Source organism: Chenopodium album, chromosome 13 (assembly GCF_948465745.1).
Source record: "Chenopodium album chromosome 13, dcCheAlbu1.1, whole genome shotgun sequence".
Lineage (NCBI taxonomy): Eukaryota > Viridiplantae > Streptophyta > Magnoliopsida > Caryophyllales > Amaranthaceae > Chenopodium > Chenopodium album.
The window spans coordinates 12,699,209-12,722,336 of NC_137846.1; the positions used below are offsets into that span (position 1 = coordinate 12,699,209).

Genomic DNA, 23,128 nt, shown 5'->3' on the forward strand with positions numbered 1-23,128 from the left:
TAAACCACCTCAGTTATAATTGGGTCTGATCCGTCCAATAAATAAATGGATCGGGTCAGGTTGGGTCGGGTCAATTATATTGGATACTTTTAAAATTTAAGAATTTACTTATTTGTAGCATATTTCTATTAATTAGTGATCTGTGCCTCCGGGTGCATCATGAGAATGGTGCCATGGTGCACCCGGCCCAAAACGACGACCTTTATTATGTAAAACGCATACCCCAATCAACAATCTAAAAGGCGGAGTGAACATGATGTTAATTAGTAAAGAACATGTAGTTATATCACTCCATGGTGGAAGAACATGACGGACGTAGAAAGTTAAAGAGTCACATACAAATTTCTCAATTGAGTTTTGTCAAAAAAAAAAAGTTTATCAATTGAGAAGAAAGAAAATTAATGTTATTATTTTTCAAAAATAAAAGGGTCGGGGCAAAAATGATAGATCTCAACCCTACCTGGCCTACCATTTAAAAATTGACCCGCCCCGCCCCTAACTTGACCCATTGAACTAGTTTACCAACAATATCCACTAAAGAAGCATGTACTTTGTATAATTATGTACGGAGTATTGTATTTCGTTTATTGTAAATAGGCAATATTTGTTTTATTCATTCATTTATATTTTATCGAATCTTTTAGGACTTATATTTTAATTTGGTGGTGTAGATTTCAACCACACATAATGTACATATTCAACGTATATTTTGTTATTTTCTAACAAAAAATGAATACAAGTGACCGCCTGATTCGACCTACTTTATAATAACAAGAAGGTGAGTTGATCTGCTTTGAACTTGTGGCAACTTAATATGTTGAATCGAGCCATCGAAGTTGAGTTTTGTATAGGTAGTTTGTAATTAATAAAAAGTAGTCTAGTCTTATTCCCTTTTATCAATTTTCAATTTATTGATTAGAGTAGATTCTTTTTTTTTTTTGGGGTCTTATGATAAACATTTTTTTATTTATATTTAATAGAAAAGATGGGAGTTAGATTTTTTAAAACACACCTTAAGATACACAAGATTCCATTATCTCTTTGTATATATACTCCGTATTATATTAGCATATATATATAAGATCAAAGCTCACTCAAATTAAATTAGAGGACCATACATATATAAGATCAAATTAGAAATTAAAAGGAAAAAAAAATGAGAAAATCTTATTTCAGGCGAAAATTTAACTTGTTCTTATTTTGATTATTTTTATATACTCACTTTTCGATAAAAGGGTATTTTAGGCAGAGTAAAAAAAAACAACTAAACAAACTAGCCATTTCCATTTTTATAAAGAGAAAGAAACAAGGATGATATAGGTAAACCTTATTTGTTTCTTTTAATTAAGAATATGCACATTAATAAATGAATGTCCTTGTATACTTGACAACTATTGATCATATTCTTGATGCAATGGTTGTGTTTTGTTAAGTTGTGAAGCTATGAGTAAGCTTATCCATCTAAGAGAAAATGACATAAAAATAAAGGGAGACCAATAACAATGTACCTCACACTTTAAAGTGGTTATTTTAAATCGAACTCATAGAAATGCAAAGAAATAAATACGGCTTAGAAGTGTAAGAGTAGCCAACAACATTATTTCAAGGGTTGGAGTTGCTTTTTTTGACCTCTAATTTTGTGTCCAATTTTAAATGATCGTATTATCACACGTTTCGCTTGGACCAAATTTGATTTGATGTAATGTATATTTTTGTAGGTGACGACAAGATAATTTTAAACTACTACATGACCTCATGATATAATGTTTCCTTCAAGGGAGAAGGTTTTCGTTGTCCTAATCCTTTAAACTTAGATCTAAATTAGGTTTTATCATTTTGCAATTGTAGTTGTTGTTGTTTTCGGTATAGAAATACTCCCTTTGTCTATTAAAAGAAATACATGCTAATATAGAGATTAATGTAATGAGTAGAATGAAAAATTTAACAATTGTGAATATAGTATAGTATACTTAATCAGTTTTTTTTTTTTTTTTTTTTTTTGAATAGCATATACTTAATCAGTTGATCAAATCAGTATTGAGATAATCCAAAATTAATTAGGTTTACTAAATCTTTTTTTTTTTTAATCTAATATCCACGATTATTTTGTTTAAACTAAACTTTTAAGCTAATGTAACCACAAAAAAAAAAAAATGAACTCAACTTTCAAATTTCAGCAAAGATACTACTTATTTTAAGTGAAAACAAATATTGCTACAAAATTGTCAATTTAAATTACAATAATTCTATCTAGATGTTAATTAGGTTGAGATCAAGATTAAACAACTTTAATTTTCTTGCTTGCCTGATTTTTATTGGAATGAAATAACCTTCTTGGAAAAATAGCTACGCATGTAGGTTAATACAGTAAACAACAACAAGAAAAAGCACATGTAAATGAAAATATTCTCGTAAATTACTACTTCGAAGTTTTTCTCTTCTTTTTAGTGGAATAAAAACTAGCTAGTAGCTTAGCCTCTAACATAACATAAACTTAACTGATCATTTTGAATGAAGGAACAAAAAACAAACCATTACATCATTAAATCGGATGCCTAATTGGCCTCTTAAAAGGTAAAAACATTAAATCGTCGTAAATTTGAGAAGCTAATTTGCCTCTTGAAAGAGAAAAACATTAAATTGTAGGGAGTAATAAACTGGAGAAGCTATTTTTCATTGATAACTAGTGTGTGTCCCGGGCGGAATTCCGCTTTGCTAGTTTCTGTACTTCTTTAATTTAGTAATCATGTTTGATTGTTTGTATAGTTAGTGTGTAGTGGTTCAGGCGTTGTCTTGGGTGTCACCTTTTTTTTTTTTTAACCTCATATGTATTTATATAATCTTCTGAAAAATAAGTGAATGGAATATATAATATTATGTGAAATTTGAAACATTAATAAAAGTTGGTTGAAATGATAAATGTACTACCTTTATGTATTGGAGGTTATGGATTCAATTCTAGCTCAATCCATATTTTATTTTGTTAAATGAAGTGACAAGTTTGCATGGCGCACATAATTTAGATAGTGACGTAGCATTGTGACATGGCGCAAATACTTTGAAGAGTGTCACATGGCACTGTTCCCTTAAAAGGAAAAAGGAACGCCTTTTAATATATAGTATAGATTAGTTAGGTATAATAAATAATATCCAATAGAAATTGAACATTAGTATGTATTTACAAAAAGCTTTTTGATAATCATATATAGACAAACGCGAGCCTTGTACCAATAAGGCCACAAGTCAAAACATTCATATGCACCAATGCACCATGCATGCACATAAAACTCGACAAAATATTTACGTTATACAAAGTATCAGATTATATGATTTGTACTAGGTGTCAATACACATAAACTTATAAAATCGTACCTTACATGCTAATATCTAACTATAATATTTATATGGCTTACCATATAAATTAAACATTATATTTTGCTTTAATCTAGTTAAACTGATCACTATTATTATACCAATAATGCAAGGTAGGGGTTTGATCAACCGAAAAAAAATTGCCTGAAATGACATTGTTCATATTATGGAGACCCATTTCTTCCATCTTTGTTATTTGGTCTTGATAAGCTTTGCATAACTGAAGTCCATCCAATGATAAAGCTGTTGCAGTCATCGTCGATGATGGCATATCATATGGATCCAACGTCCTACATGAAGGAGTTGGAGATGCTTGTAATGGGACATTCATACAAGTGCCTTCATTCATGATATTGGTCGAATTTATCGTGATTTGATTTGAAAGAGTATTAGTAGTTGTCATCTCAGATTTTCTTGATTCAATCTTTGATCTCAAGTCGTTAAGCTGCAAGAAATAAGTAGAAACTTCAACTGCTCTACTTTCATGTGCGATATATAGGATAATAATAATACAATAACGGTAAATCAATAATCGCCTATACTAATTTTCCTACATCTTTAGGTATTGGTCGAAATTAAAACCTAGCCTATAACTCTCTTATATAAACTTAGGGTATGTTCTCTTCAGATTATTTTCAGTTCAATTCAGTTCAGTTCAGTTCAGTTTAGTTTAGTTTAGTTTAGTTCAGTTCAGTTCAGTTCTTAATTTCTTTCTCTCATAAAATATTCAGTTTAGTTCACTTCAGCTCCAATAAAGTCAGTTTAGTTCAGTTCGGTTTAATTCAGTCAATTAGAACAGGCCCTTATACGGAGTATATTAGTTAGTTGATGACACCTTTAAGAATTTTAGTAATTGACAAACCCGTCCTTAATTCATGTTACTTGTATATTAACCATTGAGTCTTAATTAAATTCATGTGAACCTTCTTTTTTTTTTTTCAAACATCATCTTTAAGGCTAGGAAGCCGCATAAATTAGATAAGAATCAAATAATTAAACTATCAAACCTTGTTGATTACAGGACGATACTCCCAACCACACGAGTGTCTATCGATTGATTGGATTGTATATCGATGTTCCTACATACAAATTAAATCGTCTAATCTACTATTCATGCCTATGTACAATGGTGTCAAAGCAAAGCTAAGGCTCAACCAATGTTTCTCATGGTAGATGGTAATCACTATAAAGTCATGAATGAGGATCCCCAATTTCTCATTGGCATTAATTAGAAAAGGATGTTTGTTTTGACTTGGTGATAATAATGAATTGGAATTTATGTTCATTGTTAAGTAGCGACAAACCATATATATTTCCTCATGGAAAATTCTATTTGTCCTTTAAAATAACCTTTCTTATGACAACTAATACAAATTTCCAAAATGTGGGCTTTGAATTACATATCCAAGTCTTAAATGAATAATACCAAATCTTAGCTTGACATGCTAGTTTGAGGAATGTACGTATATATTGTGATTTATTCATATTTTGCTATAATTAAAATGAATGAAGATTAGATAACCTCCTACTTTGTGTTAATTACATATCTAAATGTAAGACATGTAGTTTAAGCTCATAAGATATACGTATTACTATAACCCAAGCTCTTGCAACTTAATTATCATGACTTGATGTGGCACGGACTTATGGTTCACTGTACCACAACATACAAAGAATATAATTGATTATCCACACTAAAAATAGTATTGTCCACTTCGCTCGAGTTGCTATAATTAGAATGTAGAAACACATACATACCATACTAATATCTAATTAATACACAATGTCAATTTTGCGTATAATTACCAACTGGCTAGGGTGGCTCATGGTTCAACTAATAGATCCGCTATCAGCCAATTTGCAGTTCTATTGGTTTTATTGAACCAACTTAGCCATCAGACTAGACCTATTATTGCATGCCTAATCTTATTGTCATTTTTTTTGTGACGTATAATTATTAAAATAGTAAAATTACTACGTATATAAAACATGTACCTGGCCAAGTAGATCAACCTTTTCTTGTTCAAGGGAACCATAATCATGCTTAAGAGCATCATAACTAGCGCGAAGATCACCATACTCCCTCTCCAATTGCTTAGCCCTCCATCGAGCACGACGATTTTGGAACCAAATGGCTACCTGCCTTGGCTCAAGCCCTACTTCTTCAGCTATCTTAACTTTCCTATCCGGTTGTAACTTGTTTTCCACTTCAAAATGCTTCTCTAAAGCCTTAACTTTTTCTAAGCATAATCTGCTCTTTTTCATCAATTGTCGACTTGTATCTGCATTGTCTTCCTCTTCTAATCTCTCTAACATTGCTTGGAAATCTTCACTGTATAATGCCTTCTTCTTATCACCTATATATTCCACAGAAATATTAATTTATCCAACAAAAAAATTTGTTGAAACTAAGGGTCTATTCTGATTTACTGAACTGAGATGAACTGAAATGAACTGAATTGGGATAAACTGAATTGTATATGAGAGAAGGAAATTAGGAATTGAACTCAATTGAAATTAAGCTGAAAATAACAGGTCCTAAGTAATGAGTAATAATTAAGATAAACCTTAATTAATAATCATGTCGCCTTTTCATAATATTTATGCACTTCTACAATATTTTTTTAAGATACAAGCTATATTTCCAAAATTTTGTCCTAATCAAATAGATAGTATAATTTTTTAATTTCTAAATGTAACATGGCATGATTGTCATCGGATTTCAAAATAAAATCAATTAGTTTGGAGGGCTAGCACTAAAATAAATATTACATACAATCATGTGTTATTAGATAATTAGTGTGATATATAAAACTTTAATATGTATATATACTTCAATCATAGTCTACACTTGGGAGATATGTCTAAGATATTGATAAATAATAATAAATACATAAATAAATAAATAAAGAACCATGAATAAAATAGTTTGTAAATCTAAAAAAATTATTATGCAATTATATATTACAATTACACTTCCTCATCCTCCGTACATATTAAAGTAAATAGTCACATCAACAGTATCAATTAAACGAGTAATGTGACAAATATATCATCACAGACCGAGTGACTGTGTAGTTGATTTCAAAATTGATCCTTTTGTGGTGGTGGCATTCATATTTTTGGGAATAAAACGAAAGGAGCAAAGTTTGGAAATGTTAGATTGAAGAGGAATGAGGAAATAACAAAAGAAAAACACTGTTTAGTACCTTTTTTAGCAGACATTGATGCTAGCGATGCTAGCTTAGTGTAGTGAAGTCCTCCTTCAATAGTACCACGCACACCTGAATTATTATTCTCTTTATTTAATGATGATAATAGCTAATTAATATTTAATCATCAAACTTTATGAACCTTTTTTTTAGGATAATTTGAAGTGGGCGAAAATTGGGAGTTATAATGAAAAACAATATTATACAAAGATAATAGGTTATGATCAATTATAAATAGGCAATAATTTTCAACTAAGGAAGCACAAGTTGTGAAAGAATTTGTGTTGTTGCTTGTTAGCTGTTAAAATAAAAACCAAAGTGACAAAAAAGCTTAATATATAGCCAAAGTTTTTTTTGATGTTGAGTGAAAGGAAGAAACACTACCTTTAAGGCTTTAACCTTTTATGAAATATGATTGTGTCTTTTTTTTCGGCCACTTTGCTTTTATGTTTTTTCTTTTATATCCTTTTTCTTGTCTTGTGTTTTGTGTATAGTATGGTTTATCTAATTGACTTCAATAGGTCTTGTTTTCACTACAAATTCTTAAATGGACTTGGTTCACACTAATTTATTGTGGACCACTAACATTAGAGAAACTATGATTATTTTATTTATAAAAAAAAAGTCACTATGATAAAATGAAGGTCACTATGTTGAAAATAAAAGTCATTTTTGTAATATATAGGCTATAAGAGGTTAATTTTTTTAATGATATATTTTATAAGGTCAATATAAATAATAAAGGTCACTATGATAAAATTAGGATCATAACGTCGGACTTCAAGTTCACAATAGTATTAAACGTTATACAACTTTTAATAAAGGTTACTATGTTAAAAATAAGGTTACTATGTTGAAAATAAGGGTCACTATGTTCAATGTAATGTCAGTTGCATGTGTATAAAGCTCGGGTCCACAATAATATTATTGTGGACCAGGTCCACGCAAGTATTTCTGTGTTTTCACACTAACACGTGTAAAAGTATACGATATGTAATTACGATTTTATAAATACTATCATGTTACAAATAAATGCATTAATGTATTGTTACAGCTCGGTCCAATGTTACATTTTATGAGGTTGATTGATCTTATCGTAATATGTTAGGTTCGAGTTTAGAGAAGAATGAAATACTTAATCTTGTATTTTATTTTTTTATTTTTTTTTTACATTTTTTAGCATAGGAAAAGATAAGTCAATGTAATCCTCCTCGTCTACAATCCATGTATCAATGTATGAAGTTGGACCGGAAAATTGAAAGCAAGCTCAATAACAAATTAACAATCAGTTCATCTTGTGTGTGCCTAGCTACACCGTGTGATCACTTATAAAAGAGTAAAAGTAACCCATATAACACTGATCAAGTAACCCCTATAATACTGACTGAGTAACCCTTATAACACTAACCAAGTAACCCTATCACACTGGCAAAGTAACCCATTTAATACTGATCAAATAACCCCTATTACACTATAAAGTAACCTCTACCACACGGTGTAGCCAGCCATATATAAGATTCTGTGATTAACAATATCATTGAATGTGGTTTGGGAGGCCATAAAGTGAAATGAAAAAAAGGTGAAAAATCTACAAGCTTGGCGCAAGGAATGCCAAATATAGCAAAGCCTTTGGGTTTACTTTTTTGTTTTTAATTAAAAATTGTGATGAATTACTTACTACTCCGTATACAATCTAGCTAGATTATAAGCCTTGTAGGGTTATGTGATGCATCACTAACAATTGTTAAATGTTTTTCCCTTCAGCTTCATATACTTTGTATAATAATAGACTATACGTAATTTTTAATAATCACACTTTCAAAATTCTCAATACTTGTATTTTAATTTCACTATTTCACACACTATTTTTTATTTTTAAATAATAATGTCCAATTAGCAATGACAAGTAACACCACAAGCAATAAAAAATAAAAAATAAAAAAAAATCACTTTCCTATTAATTTATCTAAGATTGTTGAAAATATTCCCCATGTAATAACACGGATACAATTTAATGTAAATCACAAACTCTTATATGTGGCCAACCATTATAAAAGTTACTTCGTTAGTGTTATAGGAGTTACTCAGTCAGTGATGAAGAGATTACTCGATCAGTGTTACAGGGGTTACTCGATTAATATTATATGGATCATTTTTGTTCTTTTATAAGCGATCACACGGTGTGACCTACACACAACACAAGCTGAATGTAAATTAGTAGATCCGAAGAGTGTTGATCCACTCAGAGTCACAAACTTATCCATTTATCCACTGTTGTTAATTATCCTGAAAAATAAATAATTAGGCACCACTTAATAGGGCTAAAACATGTATATATGCTGGCGAATCCAGCTACTTACACGCAAAAGATAAAATACTCGTTAAAGTAAAAGGAACAAAACTCCACTACCTAACCAATTTAACCAACTTTTGAAACTCCATGCAACTCTCCCACGCAAATTGTAGCAATTCAAAGTGTCAAACCCAACATAATAACCTTAACCTACATCGTACTTACAATAACATACTTATCTCAATGAACTTTTTTGCTCGTGATCGACCGATCATGCATAACCAAATAATAAAAGAGGCATTTTTCGATTTTTTTGGCACTTCCAATTCACAAGAACATTACCTCGAATAGGAACATTGCCCCAACCCTTAAACACAACAAATGTGTCGTCACAATTTTTGTATCCAATTCTGATTCTAAATCCATATATTAGTTACTCTATTCATATCCTACTCTAATAAAAACTGACATACAATAATAGGACGCTTTTTAAATTATATAGGTTATTTATTTTGCTCTTTCCTAATATTATCTACTTCAATTCGTAATAGATATATCATGAACTCTTTTTCTTAATATAACTTATTGCTCATTTCTATTAATTAAATGCCCTGCCTGGGCTCGCATTTAGAGTAAATGAGTATGAATAGAGTAGATAGCACGTGTGCATGTGCACACGCAATCTTATACATCGTTACTTTTCATACAACATCAAGCATGACTTGGTACTATCTAGTTAATTATAATTATTGTGACACAAACAACTGTTATGTATATTTTTTGTTAAATCATGTGATGTAATATATAATCATATATAATTGTAATGTTCCTAGCTTATATCAATAATAGACCTAGCTATATTCATGATTCTTCTTAGATCTTCAGGGAGAAGGCTAGAAAGGGACATAAATAAAATCTTCCTCATACTCCTATAGACCTAATTTGATTAAGAAAAAAACAAAGAAGAGAAAAACGTTAGCCATCTTTTCAAGAAATATACAAGTGCATTGTATGTAATAAATTAAAAAATAAAAGACAGTACTATAATATCTTACGTCTTAACATATCAAAAACAAATGATAGAGACTACGTACCACCTAACTCTTTGTTAATGCAAAGGGCACATTCGATATATAATTTTGGCTTTTTTTATTGTGTTTTTTATGTACGTTATGGTGTCGGTAGTCAAGCCCACAAGACTTTGATGAGTAGAAAAAACGGCAAACATTTTGACAAATTAAAGCAACAAGAAATAAGAAACCTACATTGCTACAATTAAGAAACAAGTATATAGATTTTATATAGTAGAGCAAGCAATTGAGTCTAGTTATGAATCTTTATTTTAATGATCCCTAATTACCAAGCTTGTCTTGGTATAATGGTAATTTGCAAATGAGATGTGTGCATTGAATTATATAGCCTTAAGGTCATGGATTTAGCCTTATCGATATTGACTCTTGAGAGATCAGATCCCTTAATTTTTTTAATTTCCAAATTCTTGAGTTGTTATTAAGAAAAAAAATTCCTAAGATGAATAAATTAGATGTTGTATATATTATATTATATGGCAATACAAACCTCTTAAAACATAAGAAAACTTGGAGGCGATTATTTAAGGAGCTGATTTCAAAGGATTTTGAAATTACTTCGCAATTCTTTGATATGTTGAGAAATAGTTTGTTGGGACATATATGAGGTACAATGATATCAATGAACATTTCTAGCTAGGTAGATATCATATATAACAATTTGTGACAAAGATTCCTAATCTCATTTTTAAAAAAATTAAAGTTATTGCTTGTGATTACACATATGCCAAAGTAATTTACCTAAAAAGGCCAACAAACTTTTGTAGTAGTCATAAAGCCTAACCCTAAAATTGTGGGGAGCAAAAGTGAAAGAAGTCTTTGTTAAATTCAATGCTTAAAGAAAACTTAATCACATGGATTATGTACTCTTTCTTTTGTGCGTGCTTTCATAAGATGGAGATATTTGATGCTTAAGTTTGAGTTGATGTTTGTGAAAGGTGACAAATAACTAAACATATATTATTAATCATGATGCATACATACATGGTTGAGAGGTTTTCAAGGACCATCAAAAAGTCAAGACAGAAATTAAAGGACATGAAAATGGACCACTTTGTGCGTGCCTATAATTCATATGTTATGTGATAATCGAGCTTAATTAGTGTATTGTAGATTTGTAGATTCAATTATAATGGACATCACATAGCATAGTACAATGCTATATGTGTGTACTGTGATCCCTATTTATTCCAAAATAATTGTCTAACTATTCTAAATAATTCAGATATACTTAGGGTGTACATTGAAATTAAAGGTGGAATTAGAGTGGAAAGAATTTCACATTATATCTCATTTTCAATGCGGTATTGAGTACATTGAAATTAAAGGTGATAATTTATTAGTCATCAACTCAATAAAAGGCATTTGGGCAGTCCTTAGCTGATCGAACATATTATCGTAGACACTCGCTCTCTCCTTTCTCGGTTTCGCAATTGGAGTATTTAGCACGTCTATCGAGAGGCAAATCGTGCAACGGATTAGATAGCTAATGTAGCCCATTTAGTATGTAGTAGTATGGATACTAGGTTAGATCCCGTGCCATGCACGGTGATCTATAATTATATGTAGTTATATATTATTGATTGATAAAGGTCTGTTCACCTTATTTTCACTTATTTTAGAGGTGTAATAAATTTAGATAAGTTCGGTTAAGTTCAAATCAGGTTTAATAAATTCTGATAAGGGTTACTCAAGTATAAATTACAACTAAAATAAGGTTTAATAAGTTCAGATAAGTTAAGATAACTTCAAATCAGTGAAAATCAGGTGAATAGAACACGCCCTAAGTATTATAATCATATATTAGTCGAGGAATAATAAAAGTATGTGATATGTTGATTTGTATTTGCACGAGTTTCTAATATACAACTAAAACAAAAGTAGGCAAAAAATTCAAGCAATCTTTTTTCTCGTTCAAAAACAAGTTATATATTATTTTAAGAATATATTTTTGGGTTTGTAGTTGCCAAAACTAAAAAGATTTGTGAAATCTTTTTATATTAATGATAATAGATACTACATTAATATGGAATATGTATACAAAAATAAAATTATTTTTATAAATGATTTGTTTCCTTAATAAGTATTTTTTTTAATAAAAAATAATAACTAAAGACACACCAGGAGATGACACGTGTCATTACCGGTGTGTCTTTTAGTACATAGTATTGATTGATAATTGTAATAACTATAGTTTGTTTTCTATTCTTTCTTCTAATGCATTAGGAATTCCCCTCGTAAAGAAAGCTTCCTAATGTTTTTTTCTTCTTACTTTTTCAAAAAAAATAAAATTAACAAAGAAATAAATAACTCATTTCCAATGTTGGCTTATTATTATTATATGAAATCTTAAGCTTCACACTATTGAAGCATTCAGCTTATGAAATGCTAACCACAAAGAGCACAGCACCCATTATAAGACATTGAAAAAATATGACCTGATATATAGAAATATATCCCAGCTGACAGCAACAGCTCCAGCCTGCAGGGCAGCCTAACTTTCTAAGGAAAACTTAAGCATCTAGAGAAGCTTTCTTATGGCTACAACACTAACAGCGATACGTATAATACATTGATCTACACAGTAAATGCATAACATAGCACAGTATACTACAAAACATTTTGTACAATACGCCTAAAGAAACAACTTTATCTAATAATATCTAGGAAAACAAGATTATACTAATAAGGACTAGTATATCTGAAGGAGACGCAAGAGACAGCAGACAGGCATTTATGATTGACTTCCTTGATGATCTCCTTAAAAAGGAGCAAGCAATAAAGTGCTCCAAGCAGCCAAGCCATGCATCATAATTTCTCATGTCCGAAAAAACTGTAACTATCTCACTGAAGCTTTCCATGCAGCTGTGTGCTTTCTTTCTCCGCAGTCAATGTTGGAAATGATGATATGGACCGGAGAATCAGCTTCCTACAGCTCCTCCAAGCAGGAGATGTTTCAAAGTCACAGTGAGGAGAAGAAATTCTTTTACAATTAGGAGATGCAGACTTAACACAAGTAGTAGGAAGCGAATATTCACCCGTCAATGCCTCAGAGGCATCATCTTCTGGAGCTCCTATCTTGATATCTTCATCAAAGGCTGCTTGATCTGGATTGTCAATATTCTGGGATGTGCATGATTGAAGGAAAGGCCCACTAGAAAGCGAAGGAAAACGTGGGACCATTCCACCAAAGTGAAAAGGCTGCCGCACAGGTTGCCTGGTCACAAAAAAGTTCAGTAGATTGAAATTATTCTAAAGATATGTGAGTGACAGGGAAAAAAATTAAACTTCTACAGTTCTAAATGGCAGCCAAAATATTAAATTCAGTACCTCGCATTCATTGAAATCTCTGGTGTTTCTTGATCATGATCCTCCTCATTCGTTATGGGAAGATCATTAAGCGAACTTACATCGGATGCATTCCTTTGGAGGAATCTTGTTTCTTGATATAAAATACTTTCAGTTCCTATAAAGTAGTAATCAAGAAATTTGTTTCAGTTTATGAGCAAAGCATTGATTTTGAGGCAGCAAAGACAACATTTTGCTGTTACCGTTACAACCAAGGAACTGTCGTGTGAGTTTATGATGAGCTTTTTAAGAGTGCAGGCAAATCTTTATAAAAGGATTTAGGAAGAACACATGTAGCATCAGTATAAATTTGCTTGTTGAAAATAAAAGTTAGACTAAACCCCTAATTCCTTCGAGTCTTGAACTTATCTTCCTTTTTAGCCTTAAACTACCTGACTAATCCCTAAATGGAACTTATATCTGCTTAGGAATGAACTTTTTGAGTCCTGAACTGAGGTGGGGAAAGCAAGGAAAATGCAATCTGCTATTGAAGAAGAAAGGTCCTTCCAAAGTACAAACTCACATCGCACTTTACTAAGATATGATCTTCCTATTCCTATATTGAACTTATTTGAAATCAATATCCCTGAACTTGTATAGATCTATTAGTCCAGAAACTCCAGAACTCAAGTTAGCTGAAATCATTACTGAATTGGACAACCTGAACCTATCTGATTATTTGATACATTAGACATAAAACTTATTTAAATAAACCTACAAACTTAGATAGCAACTTACCTTCCTTTCGACCAAACGTGTTCTTACATCCTTCACATCTGCAGCCGAATGAACATCCAACACCACCCTTGAAAACATATAACCCAATACCCTCATCAACTCTTTTAAACAGCAAGAATACTAGTGACTAAGGAGAATGATGAGAGAACAAACCTGGAAGCATTCACAGTATTTCTTCAGACAACCAGACTTTTTACAGTTACACCCTCTTTTATGTCTAGCTGAAGCTGGAGTTTTGATCAACTCTTCCTATGGTGAGAAGACAATGCAGAAATTCATTACATAATATATTTTTGTGGAATCACTGAAACAAAGTTGGTAAAGCACCTTTACCTCATTGTTTGGAGTACCAGAACACCTAATCACTTTCGGAGCAAAAGCAAGAGGATTGCGTGATTCAATCTGTCGACGAGTTTCAAGCACAGTTTCCTCGTGAACAGGCTTATTAAAGCAATCCTGGCAATTGCAAGGCTCAACACAGTATAAGCCAGCCGCAAAACACTCACAGTAGCTGCATCAAGGAATTAGCAACTGAGGAAATCAATATATCCAGAAAGAAAGTTGAAATGCTCAAAAACCCAACAAGCAAGAAAAACCGATTACCAATTTACAAATGTACCTTCAATGACACTCTGTTTTTATATAGCTGAATTTGTTCAGTATTTATTATGTGATGAACAGTGGGCACGATACTATAAAGGGTTTTCAAATATCCAGTTCTTTCCCTCACTAAATATTTATCCAATGTCAAGGAATAACTATGTCCTATCTGTATTTAGCATTTGATAATTATGCATAGTATTACAAAATAAATAAACAAGTAGAATGTAAATAAAGTTATAGGAATCTATCTCTGTACTCACAGCTTCAAGCATTTTGACCTCTTACAATTACAGCGCTTGCAAGAATCAGCTTCTCCTATGGTTTCAGCCTTCTGCCTGTAAAATTTGAAACACAAAATTAAACTGATGACAATACTAGCAACTCTTTTCAGCAGCATTTAGCTTTGGAGGTGGTGGGCAAGGGCCACAGGTAACTACTTTTATATGTTTAAATCTTAATACGAAACAATGAAGGAAAACACACATCACAGTAGAAGTATATACCGTTTCTTCTTGAAAGAATTCTGAGGAAACTCAATACCCTCACCGTATATTGAGTTCTCAGACACATCTCCATCTCCAGACACCTGAACTACTTCTGTTTGTTCTTCAGGTTCTCTTTTCACTACATTTGGAGTTGGAGTTATTTGGGTGGTGATGGGTTTTGTATTAGAATTAAGAGACCCGATAGCAGATGTGGTGCATTGGGAGGTTATTAATTGCCTTCTACAAGTCAAAGTCTGTCTCTTGACAATTATTTTATCTTTAGCACCAGCAGTTAGAGTATTCAAATGCAAACCAATACCAGGGAGTGTTGATGAAAATTTATTGCCCCCTGGTCTGCTGACCATCAGACACTTATCATTTAAGATGCTAGAACTAGCAGCCGGTTTGGTTGGAGAATTGCCTGTTGAATCAGCTAACAGTTTCCTGTAATGAGATCCAGACATCTCATATACTAGGCAACGCCTTCTTGTTGTTTGCTGCTGTTGTGAACCAGACTTAAGACACAAAAAAAAAAAAAAATAATAAAATAAAATAAAAAACAGAAATTATATTATTATTGGAATATATCAAAGCAACAAATGAGGAAAAATAAAAGGAAAAAAATACCCCGCAATAAGCATAAAAGTGGATAGTGGACAAGTAAAAATAATACTTCGTATTGACAAGCTAGAAATAGATAAATAAATTTGCCATTTGCTAGAAAATGATCCCTTAAGGTCAGAAACATCTGAAGACAACATGGAACAATGCATAACATTAAAGACAAAAGTTAATGGTAAAGAATAAGAAGGGTGATGCAAAAATACTAGTCTACAGCCAAACACAGATGTGGTATTTTAGCAGTTGCCGCTGGATTTCTTCTATGGCTTGAGAGGCAGGATAGAGGCTGACTATACAAGTTCGTTCATCTATTAACTAGACTATGTAGTCTTGTAAAGTTATGAATCAATGCAGATTATTACATGTCCCCTCCATTCCACTTGTTGAACTGTATATGTTAGTGTAATTAGTTCCCCAGCCAGTACCCAAGTCCACTAAGAAAAGAGTATAAAGCTAAGTACCAGAAAAATTTGAAGTTGAATATAATTATGCTTCCCTACATGTCAATGCACTGGTTTAAGTTGCTGTTACTACTACTCACATTAAGAAATCATATATTAAAACTTGAAAAAGTGCAAAACAAAGAGATGGCCACTGCTTAAGAGAAGTTATACCTTGTCACCAATTTCAGTCCTTGAATAATGGACAACTTCCTCAGCAAGTACAGAAGCATCACCAGCTGTAACTTGGTTTCTTTCATTCAAATTTCCAATTTCTCCTTGTTTATTCATAGGAACATCCATATGATGGTTTTCAGATATAATAGGACATTCAGGGCCCAATTTCTGTGGATCATTAATATGTTCATTTGGGGGCTGCAAAACTGTTGCAACAAAAGACAACATCCCCGAATCTGTATTTCTATCATCTGACCCATCTTGATAATTTTCATCTGTAGGTGAATGGTAGTTTGACATACCAGAAGCTTCACAAACAAACTTCTCCCAGTCACATACTTCCTTATTCTGTGTCATTGGATTTGCCAGCAGTCCCATTTCATTTCCAAATGAACAGTCTGCTTCTTTAGAATTATCTTGTTTGACTTTAGCAGTGAATAATTCTGTTCCAGCTACATTAAACTCACTATGTGTCTTCAAAACATCACAGTTGACCACATTATTCTCAGGAGAACTGCATTCATATTTCATTGATCTCGGAATCCCAGAGACCAGCTTTGAGGATTCATCAGTTGTGCTGACAGTCACCGAACTGTCGATTTTGTCCACCTTTTCAGTATGCAAATCAGTTGGCTCTATTGCAGATGAGGCTTCTGCGTTTTTACCTTCACTGCCATTCTGAGAGAAGTTATTCTTAGGTACTTCAGAAACATGACATGGCCTGAGATGAGGGAAATAAAAATGTAAATACACCCATCCTGTATGTACACAGTACAGGTTATTTATCAATTAGAAGCATATGTAATCACCTTGGAAACTTGGGTTCCCTTGGACAAGTTGGAGGCGTCTTAAAGGCTTGAGGAGAAGAAAAATTAAGAAGGTGAAATGGCTGTGTGCTGTGACCCGAGCTAAATGGTTTGATAGGTGACAGAGTGCTGATGTAATTAAAGACTGGAGAATCCTGCAAATGAACGTAATTTGTAAGCAGCTCATATTTGAAATTTACAGTACGATGCAAAAATATAATATGTGAGGATTGTGAGCTTCAATGAACCATCAGATATGAGAAAACTGACTTTCCTAGACCATGATGACTGGGAAAAAAAAAAGTGCATGCAAGTCAGCAGCAACATATTAGACCTAATAGTTGACCAGATACGGAGCCAAACCTTAAGTTACTCAAACTAAATGGTCTAACTAACCATTTTGCCAGATCTCAAATTTATTTTTACTCTGTTTGAAAGAAGCCAGATCTCAAATATAAATATAAGTATATAGCCCAATGCTTCTAAAGAGGATGCTTCCCAAGGCTGCACGATGGAATCAAGGAGATCAAAGAGGTTTTTTTTATTAAAGTCCCTTGATCTGGAGCAAAAAGGCCACAAACTAACAACTGCTACTTGACAATAAGTAAAAAGTCTGATGATCCAATTTTATTTCATTCATATAGAGCAAAAGAAGTATCATAATCTTTTCTTTGCAGAAATGAATGAAAAAAAGGGAGAAAAGATTCAAAAGGAATTGCCCAAATTTCCTAAAAGCGTCAATATTAAGGAATCTATATAGTGAATAAACTCTTACTACACTGCAGTAATTCCAAACTGATGACAGGATAATACTATTTGGAAACTTGGCACGAAATAGACAAGCACCTGAAATCTCCGACAAGCCTACAACACGGAGACTAACATCACCAACCTCAGACCTCTGACTTTTGAAAGTAAAACAGTTAAATATGGCAAACAAGGCTTGACTGGTACACTACATACCAAATATTACTCATCTCTATCTACTATTGCATCAGAAATTCTTTTCTTTTGTCAATAAGCATTGATCTACATTTCCAGTACAAACATTTACTCAACTTTTCCTATTTTACCTTTGTCATCATAAACAGCATTATCTCACAATATATATCATTCCAGCTCACAATTATCACTCATATAGGGGCATTTTGGTCATTTTATTTACCCTTCATAATTTCTCTGAGAAAATCTAAAACACCACTCAAGTAATTTCAACCTTTTACCCCTTTATGTTACCTACTTATGACATTAAACATGATTAACTGAAACTAACAAATTCAAACACATTTATAACCATCTACCTTTGAAATTAAAGTTTATTTGGTGTTTTCCTTTAGTTTATTTTTAAAAAAATAAAATAAAAAAATTTATTGGTACCAATCCATAATAAGTATCCTGATTTTAAAAAATCAATTAAAGGTGTAAGAAGTAATAAGTGTCATTATGTCCTGTTTGAAATATCAATAATTGACAAAACACACCAACTGTGATGAGTACCCTAGGAGATTATTCTATCTAAAGGTGCTACACTAAACCTTTTCTTCAGCTGTAAAGCATACTATATCATATGATCATAATTGAATTAAACATAGTATGGCACATTACACTGGAGTAACAAACTATCAAAATAACCATAGAATAAACTTATGGGCCTAGTCCGGTTGTTGTAAGGCGCACAGTAACAGAAGTTGTGGCTTATCATGATTGTCTTTAGCTTTTATGTTTTCCTACCAATCATTCAAATTTTAAATCTTAACAAACGCTCTTACGTTGACATTGGAGAATTACACGTGCTATCCTCCGACATGACAAGCTAGGACCACACAGATCATCTCTTATTTGGACCCCTTTAGGGAAGACAGAAATTAAAGCAGATGTGCAAATCAGTTCCTATAATGCATCACTCCAATGTTCTTATTAATATAATCCGGATATATGGATAAAGTAATAACAACACATGCCAAAGACTCTTACTGTACTTCATAGTCCATGAAAAATCTCAGTAGAAAAGAGCATAAAACTACGACAAAAATACATTAACAAATTCCCCTTCAATTGACAGCAAAACTCATTTTTTTCATCAAAACTCAGTCATCTAGCTCAATTCATAACAATACAGAGTAATTCTTTCCCTCACCACACATTTTGCAACATCTTATCCACAAATCAAAACCACCCATCAAAATTTACCACCAGTTAATTCCACAAGTACTCTTTTACGACAATAAGAATTCCCAAAAGATTTCTTGTCACGCTAAACACAACCAATTTGAAAATTGAATAACAATATTATTGTTTTTTTTTTTTTTTTTTTTTTTGAAAAAAATATTTTATTGGATAAAATCAAATTGTAGTGTATCCAATCTAGCCATTATAAAAATATTTGGAATAGGAGACAACAAAAAAAAAAATTACTATTATTAAAAAAATTGCCCGACAAATGTTTCATTTTCCTTGCATTTTGCGGCCTGTCAATTTAAGAATAAGGAACTTGACTTAGGCCTTGTTTGGGAGAAAGCTAAAAGCTGAAGCTGATTGAGTTAGCTGATTTTGACTAGCTGATTTTATTAACTGATTTGACTAACTTATTGTATTAACTGATTTTATAAAAGTGTTTGGTAAATAGCTGATAACTTAAAAGTGATTGAGCATGTGAAATGACCAATAAGCTAATTGTGGGGTAGGTAGTTTAGATAGGATTTTAAATTAAATGAGGTTATAAGTGTCATTTCACAATAATTAATGAATAAGCTAATTGAAAAAGCTCCTAAAATGAGCTTTTTCAAAAAGAGCTTATTTAGTGGAATAAGCTCTTTCAATAAGCTTACTACCAAACACTTGTATTAGCTTGTTTGACTAGTCAATCAGCTAAAGTTAGTCAAATAAGCTAATATACCCCCAATAAGCTTTCTCCCAAACATGGCCTTAATGATTTGGGACAGGAACATGGCCAAAGATGACCAATCCTAGGCCACCTCAGCCAATGTCCGCTAAAAAAATACTTTCCAATTTCATAAATAAATTTTTGTAGTTACAATTACTGAATTACACATGAAAATTGCATTAAATTACACTTATAATAATATTCTCAATCATAATAATCGATTAATCTCCCTTTTACCTTCTTCAATTAACCCTAGAAAATTGCAGAAAATACATACCCTTCAAAAAAAATTATTAAATTAAACCCACAATATAATTTTACATGCAGATCTAAAACCCAGTTAAGAACCAACCACAAATTCATACATAATATGATTATTTTTCCTAACAACAACCACATAAAACCCGAAACAACAGGGTCGAAACCAAGAATTTATCTCTAGCACGACCACATAAATCATATAAAATTTCCCAATAATTCCAAAAAATAAATAATGGGTTTTTTAATTCATGCAACAAAAAACAAAACCCAGAAATTAAAAACAATAAATTTACAGTAAAAATATAAAAATACCTCAAATTTGGACAGAAAAGATGAAGGACTAGGTTGATCAGTTGACTTATCAGGTGTATCCATGGTAGTAAAATGAAGAAGAGCATTCAAAGCTCTTCAACATTCTTCTCACTTTCTCTCTCTTCAAATTTTTTTCTCTCTCTAAATTATCTACCAAAGTAAAAAATAAAAAATACTCAGCCCCAAATTCATGGAATTTATTTTACTTTTTTTTTTTTTTGTTGGGGTTGAAATAATATTTTAATTAGGTTTTTGAGTGGAAAGGCGGGAAAATATTTTGAGTAGGTGTCGACATAATATAGAAGAAATGTGGGTCCAAAAAACACCTTTTTTTTTTTTTTTTATTGGGTTTTGGGAGTTTGAGTGACAGGTTGGTAACAGTAACTGACTCACTGACAGTCAGAAATTTTGTGAGGAAGAAAAACTGTTTGCTTTGGGTGAGAGACAATGTATAAAAATACTTTATATTAGAGCATCATTAGTGTTGGGATACTTATATCCTTTCCCGGTTTCTCTCTCCTTTCCTATACTTGACACATCACTTTCTCTTTCCTCCACATCACTTCCCACTATTTCCATCCTTTTACTTATCCTTTCCCTTAAAAATTTCCAACATCAATGAGTATCCTTTCCCACTTTCTCTCTCCTACTTACATACACCCCACCATTTATTCCTTTTTCAAATTACATATATTTATTAATATACTTAATTATTATTATTGTTGAAAATGTTGTTAATAATAATTAATAATAGATCGTTCTATTAACCGACACATTAATTAAACGAGATGAATTCAAAAACATAAAATTCATTGATTAAAAACATGAAATACATTGATTAAACGACACGAATAAAAAAATATGAATTACGTTGATAAAAATAGCAAAGAAAATAACAAACATAAGTTTAAAAATAACTGAAATGTTTAATTTTCATCGGACCTCATAGACTGTGCCCATAAATGCTCGATCAAGTCGTTCTTCAAAGCCATATGGACGTCTCTATCACGAATTTCCCCTCTCGAAGCTATCAATCTACCGAAATTATCTGGATCATACTGTGCGGGAGTTACGGTGAATGTTGCTGCATTCCTAGTTGAGGACGACCCCGGCATATTCTCAGGCTGTTCATCGGCAAACTCGAGTGGATCCTTATAATTTAAATATGTATCACGCTCGTCTTCAACAATCATGTTGTGGATAATGATGCAAGTCATCATAATTTTCCACAACAGATCTACACTCCAAGCCAAAGCAGGCTTCCTGATTATTGCGAAACGAGCTTGTAACACACCAAAAGCACGCTCAACATCCTTTCTCGCACTCTCTTGACGTTCAGTAAATAACGTATCCTTAGTTGTTTGAGGGGCAGTAACCGCATCTATAAATGTCGACCACTTTGGATAAATCCCATCGGTGAGATAGTATCCTTTTGTGTAAGTGTTTCCATTAACTGTGAACAGAACTTGTGGAGCACGATTATTTATTATATCATCAAACACAGGAGAACGTTGTAGTACATTAATATCGTTGCACGACCCAGGAGTCCCAAAGAAGGCGTGCCAAATCCATAAATCCCTAGATGCAACCGCTTCCAAGATAACAGTGGCCGTTTTAGATCGGCCTTGATACATTCCTTTCCATCCAGCTGGACAATTTTTCCATACCCAATGCATGCAATCAATGCTTCCTAGCATGCCGGGGAAGTTTCTATCCTCCCCTTCTCTTAGAAGACGCTGGATATCTTCCATTGTTGGCTTGCGGAGGTACTCAGTTGCAAACTGAGCAATAACTCCATCGACAAATTGTGAAAGACATTCTCTAGCAGTACTTTCACCAAGCTTTAGATATTCATCTACTTGATCAGCTGAACAACCATAAGCTAACATACGTATAGCCGCGGTGCATTTTTGAAGGGGTGAAGCACCAAGACGCATGGTAGCATTGGGACGTTGTTGGAAATAGTGATTACTTGCACTTAATGTGTCCACAATGCGAAGGAACAAGGGTCTCCTCATACGAAACCTCCTTCGAAATACGGAATCATTGTATACCGGTTGATTACTAAAGTAATCTGCAACTAGATTGTCGTGAGCCGTTTCACGATTTCTAGGCACAATTACCCTTCGTTTTCTCGGACGTTTTTGCTTTTCAGGTTGTAATGAATTAAGCACTGAATTTTGCATCGCAACTAAACGTTGACTCTCATTTATAAAATTCATGACCATGTGATCATAAATTTTATCAGTTATACTTGAGGAGGAAGAGCTTGAAGAACTTGAAGAGATTGAATCTAAGCTCATATTGTGTTTGGTGTTTTATTTTTGGTGTGTTTGTTTGTGACACTAGAAGATAGAAATCATGTACTTTAAATAGACAAAAATAGGATATTGTTGGTCAGAAGATAAGATTTTGTTAAAACATAATTGGTGCACATAAGATATGGATAAGATAAGGATTGTATGGTGAGAATTATGACCAATGCATG

The 23,128-nt window shown here is 32.4% G+C and overlaps 2 protein-coding genes across 3 annotated transcripts; both read right to left on the bottom strand.

Annotated features, from left to right (window-relative positions):
- Nucleotides 1-3,376: 3,376 nt before the first annotated feature.
- Nucleotides 3,377-6,955, bottom strand: LOC145576341 (homeobox-leucine zipper protein HAT7-like). The gene is made up of 3 exons (XM_081634111.1): nucleotides 6,582-6,955; nucleotides 5,368-5,729; nucleotides 3,377-3,817 (listed from the first exon to the last, which is right to left on the bottom strand). Exons 1-3 carry the CDS (start codon nucleotides 6,595-6,597, stop codon nucleotides 3,446-3,448), a joined length of 750 nt encoding a protein of 249 aa, XP_081490237.1. The 5' UTR covers nucleotides 6,598-6,955; the 3' UTR covers nucleotides 3,377-3,445.
- Nucleotides 6,956-12,281: 5,326 nt separating this feature from the next.
- Nucleotides 12,282-20,803, bottom strand: LOC145576342 (protein tesmin/TSO1-like CXC 3). 2 transcript variants are annotated; one of them, XM_081634113.1, is made up of 11 exons: nucleotides 20,641-20,803; nucleotides 17,187-17,338; nucleotides 16,375-17,098; nucleotides 15,158-15,654; nucleotides 14,915-14,989; nucleotides 14,385-14,562; nucleotides 14,205-14,300; nucleotides 14,052-14,118; nucleotides 13,296-13,431; nucleotides 13,004-13,182; nucleotides 12,282-12,894 (listed from the first exon to the last, which is right to left on the bottom strand). In XM_081634113.1, the coding sequence occupies exons 1-11, from the start codon at nucleotides 20,701-20,703 to the stop codon at nucleotides 12,887-12,889; spliced, it is 2,175 nt and encodes a 724-aa protein (XP_081490239.1). In that variant the 5' UTR covers nucleotides 20,704-20,803; the 3' UTR covers nucleotides 12,282-12,886. The 2 variants fall into 2 exon arrangements, with proteins under 2 accessions (XP_081490239.1, XP_081490238.1); XM_081634112.1 differs by having other exon boundaries at nucleotides 12,282-13,182; nucleotides 20,641-20,802.
- Between the last annotated feature and the right edge of the window lie 2,325 nt (nucleotides 20,804-23,128).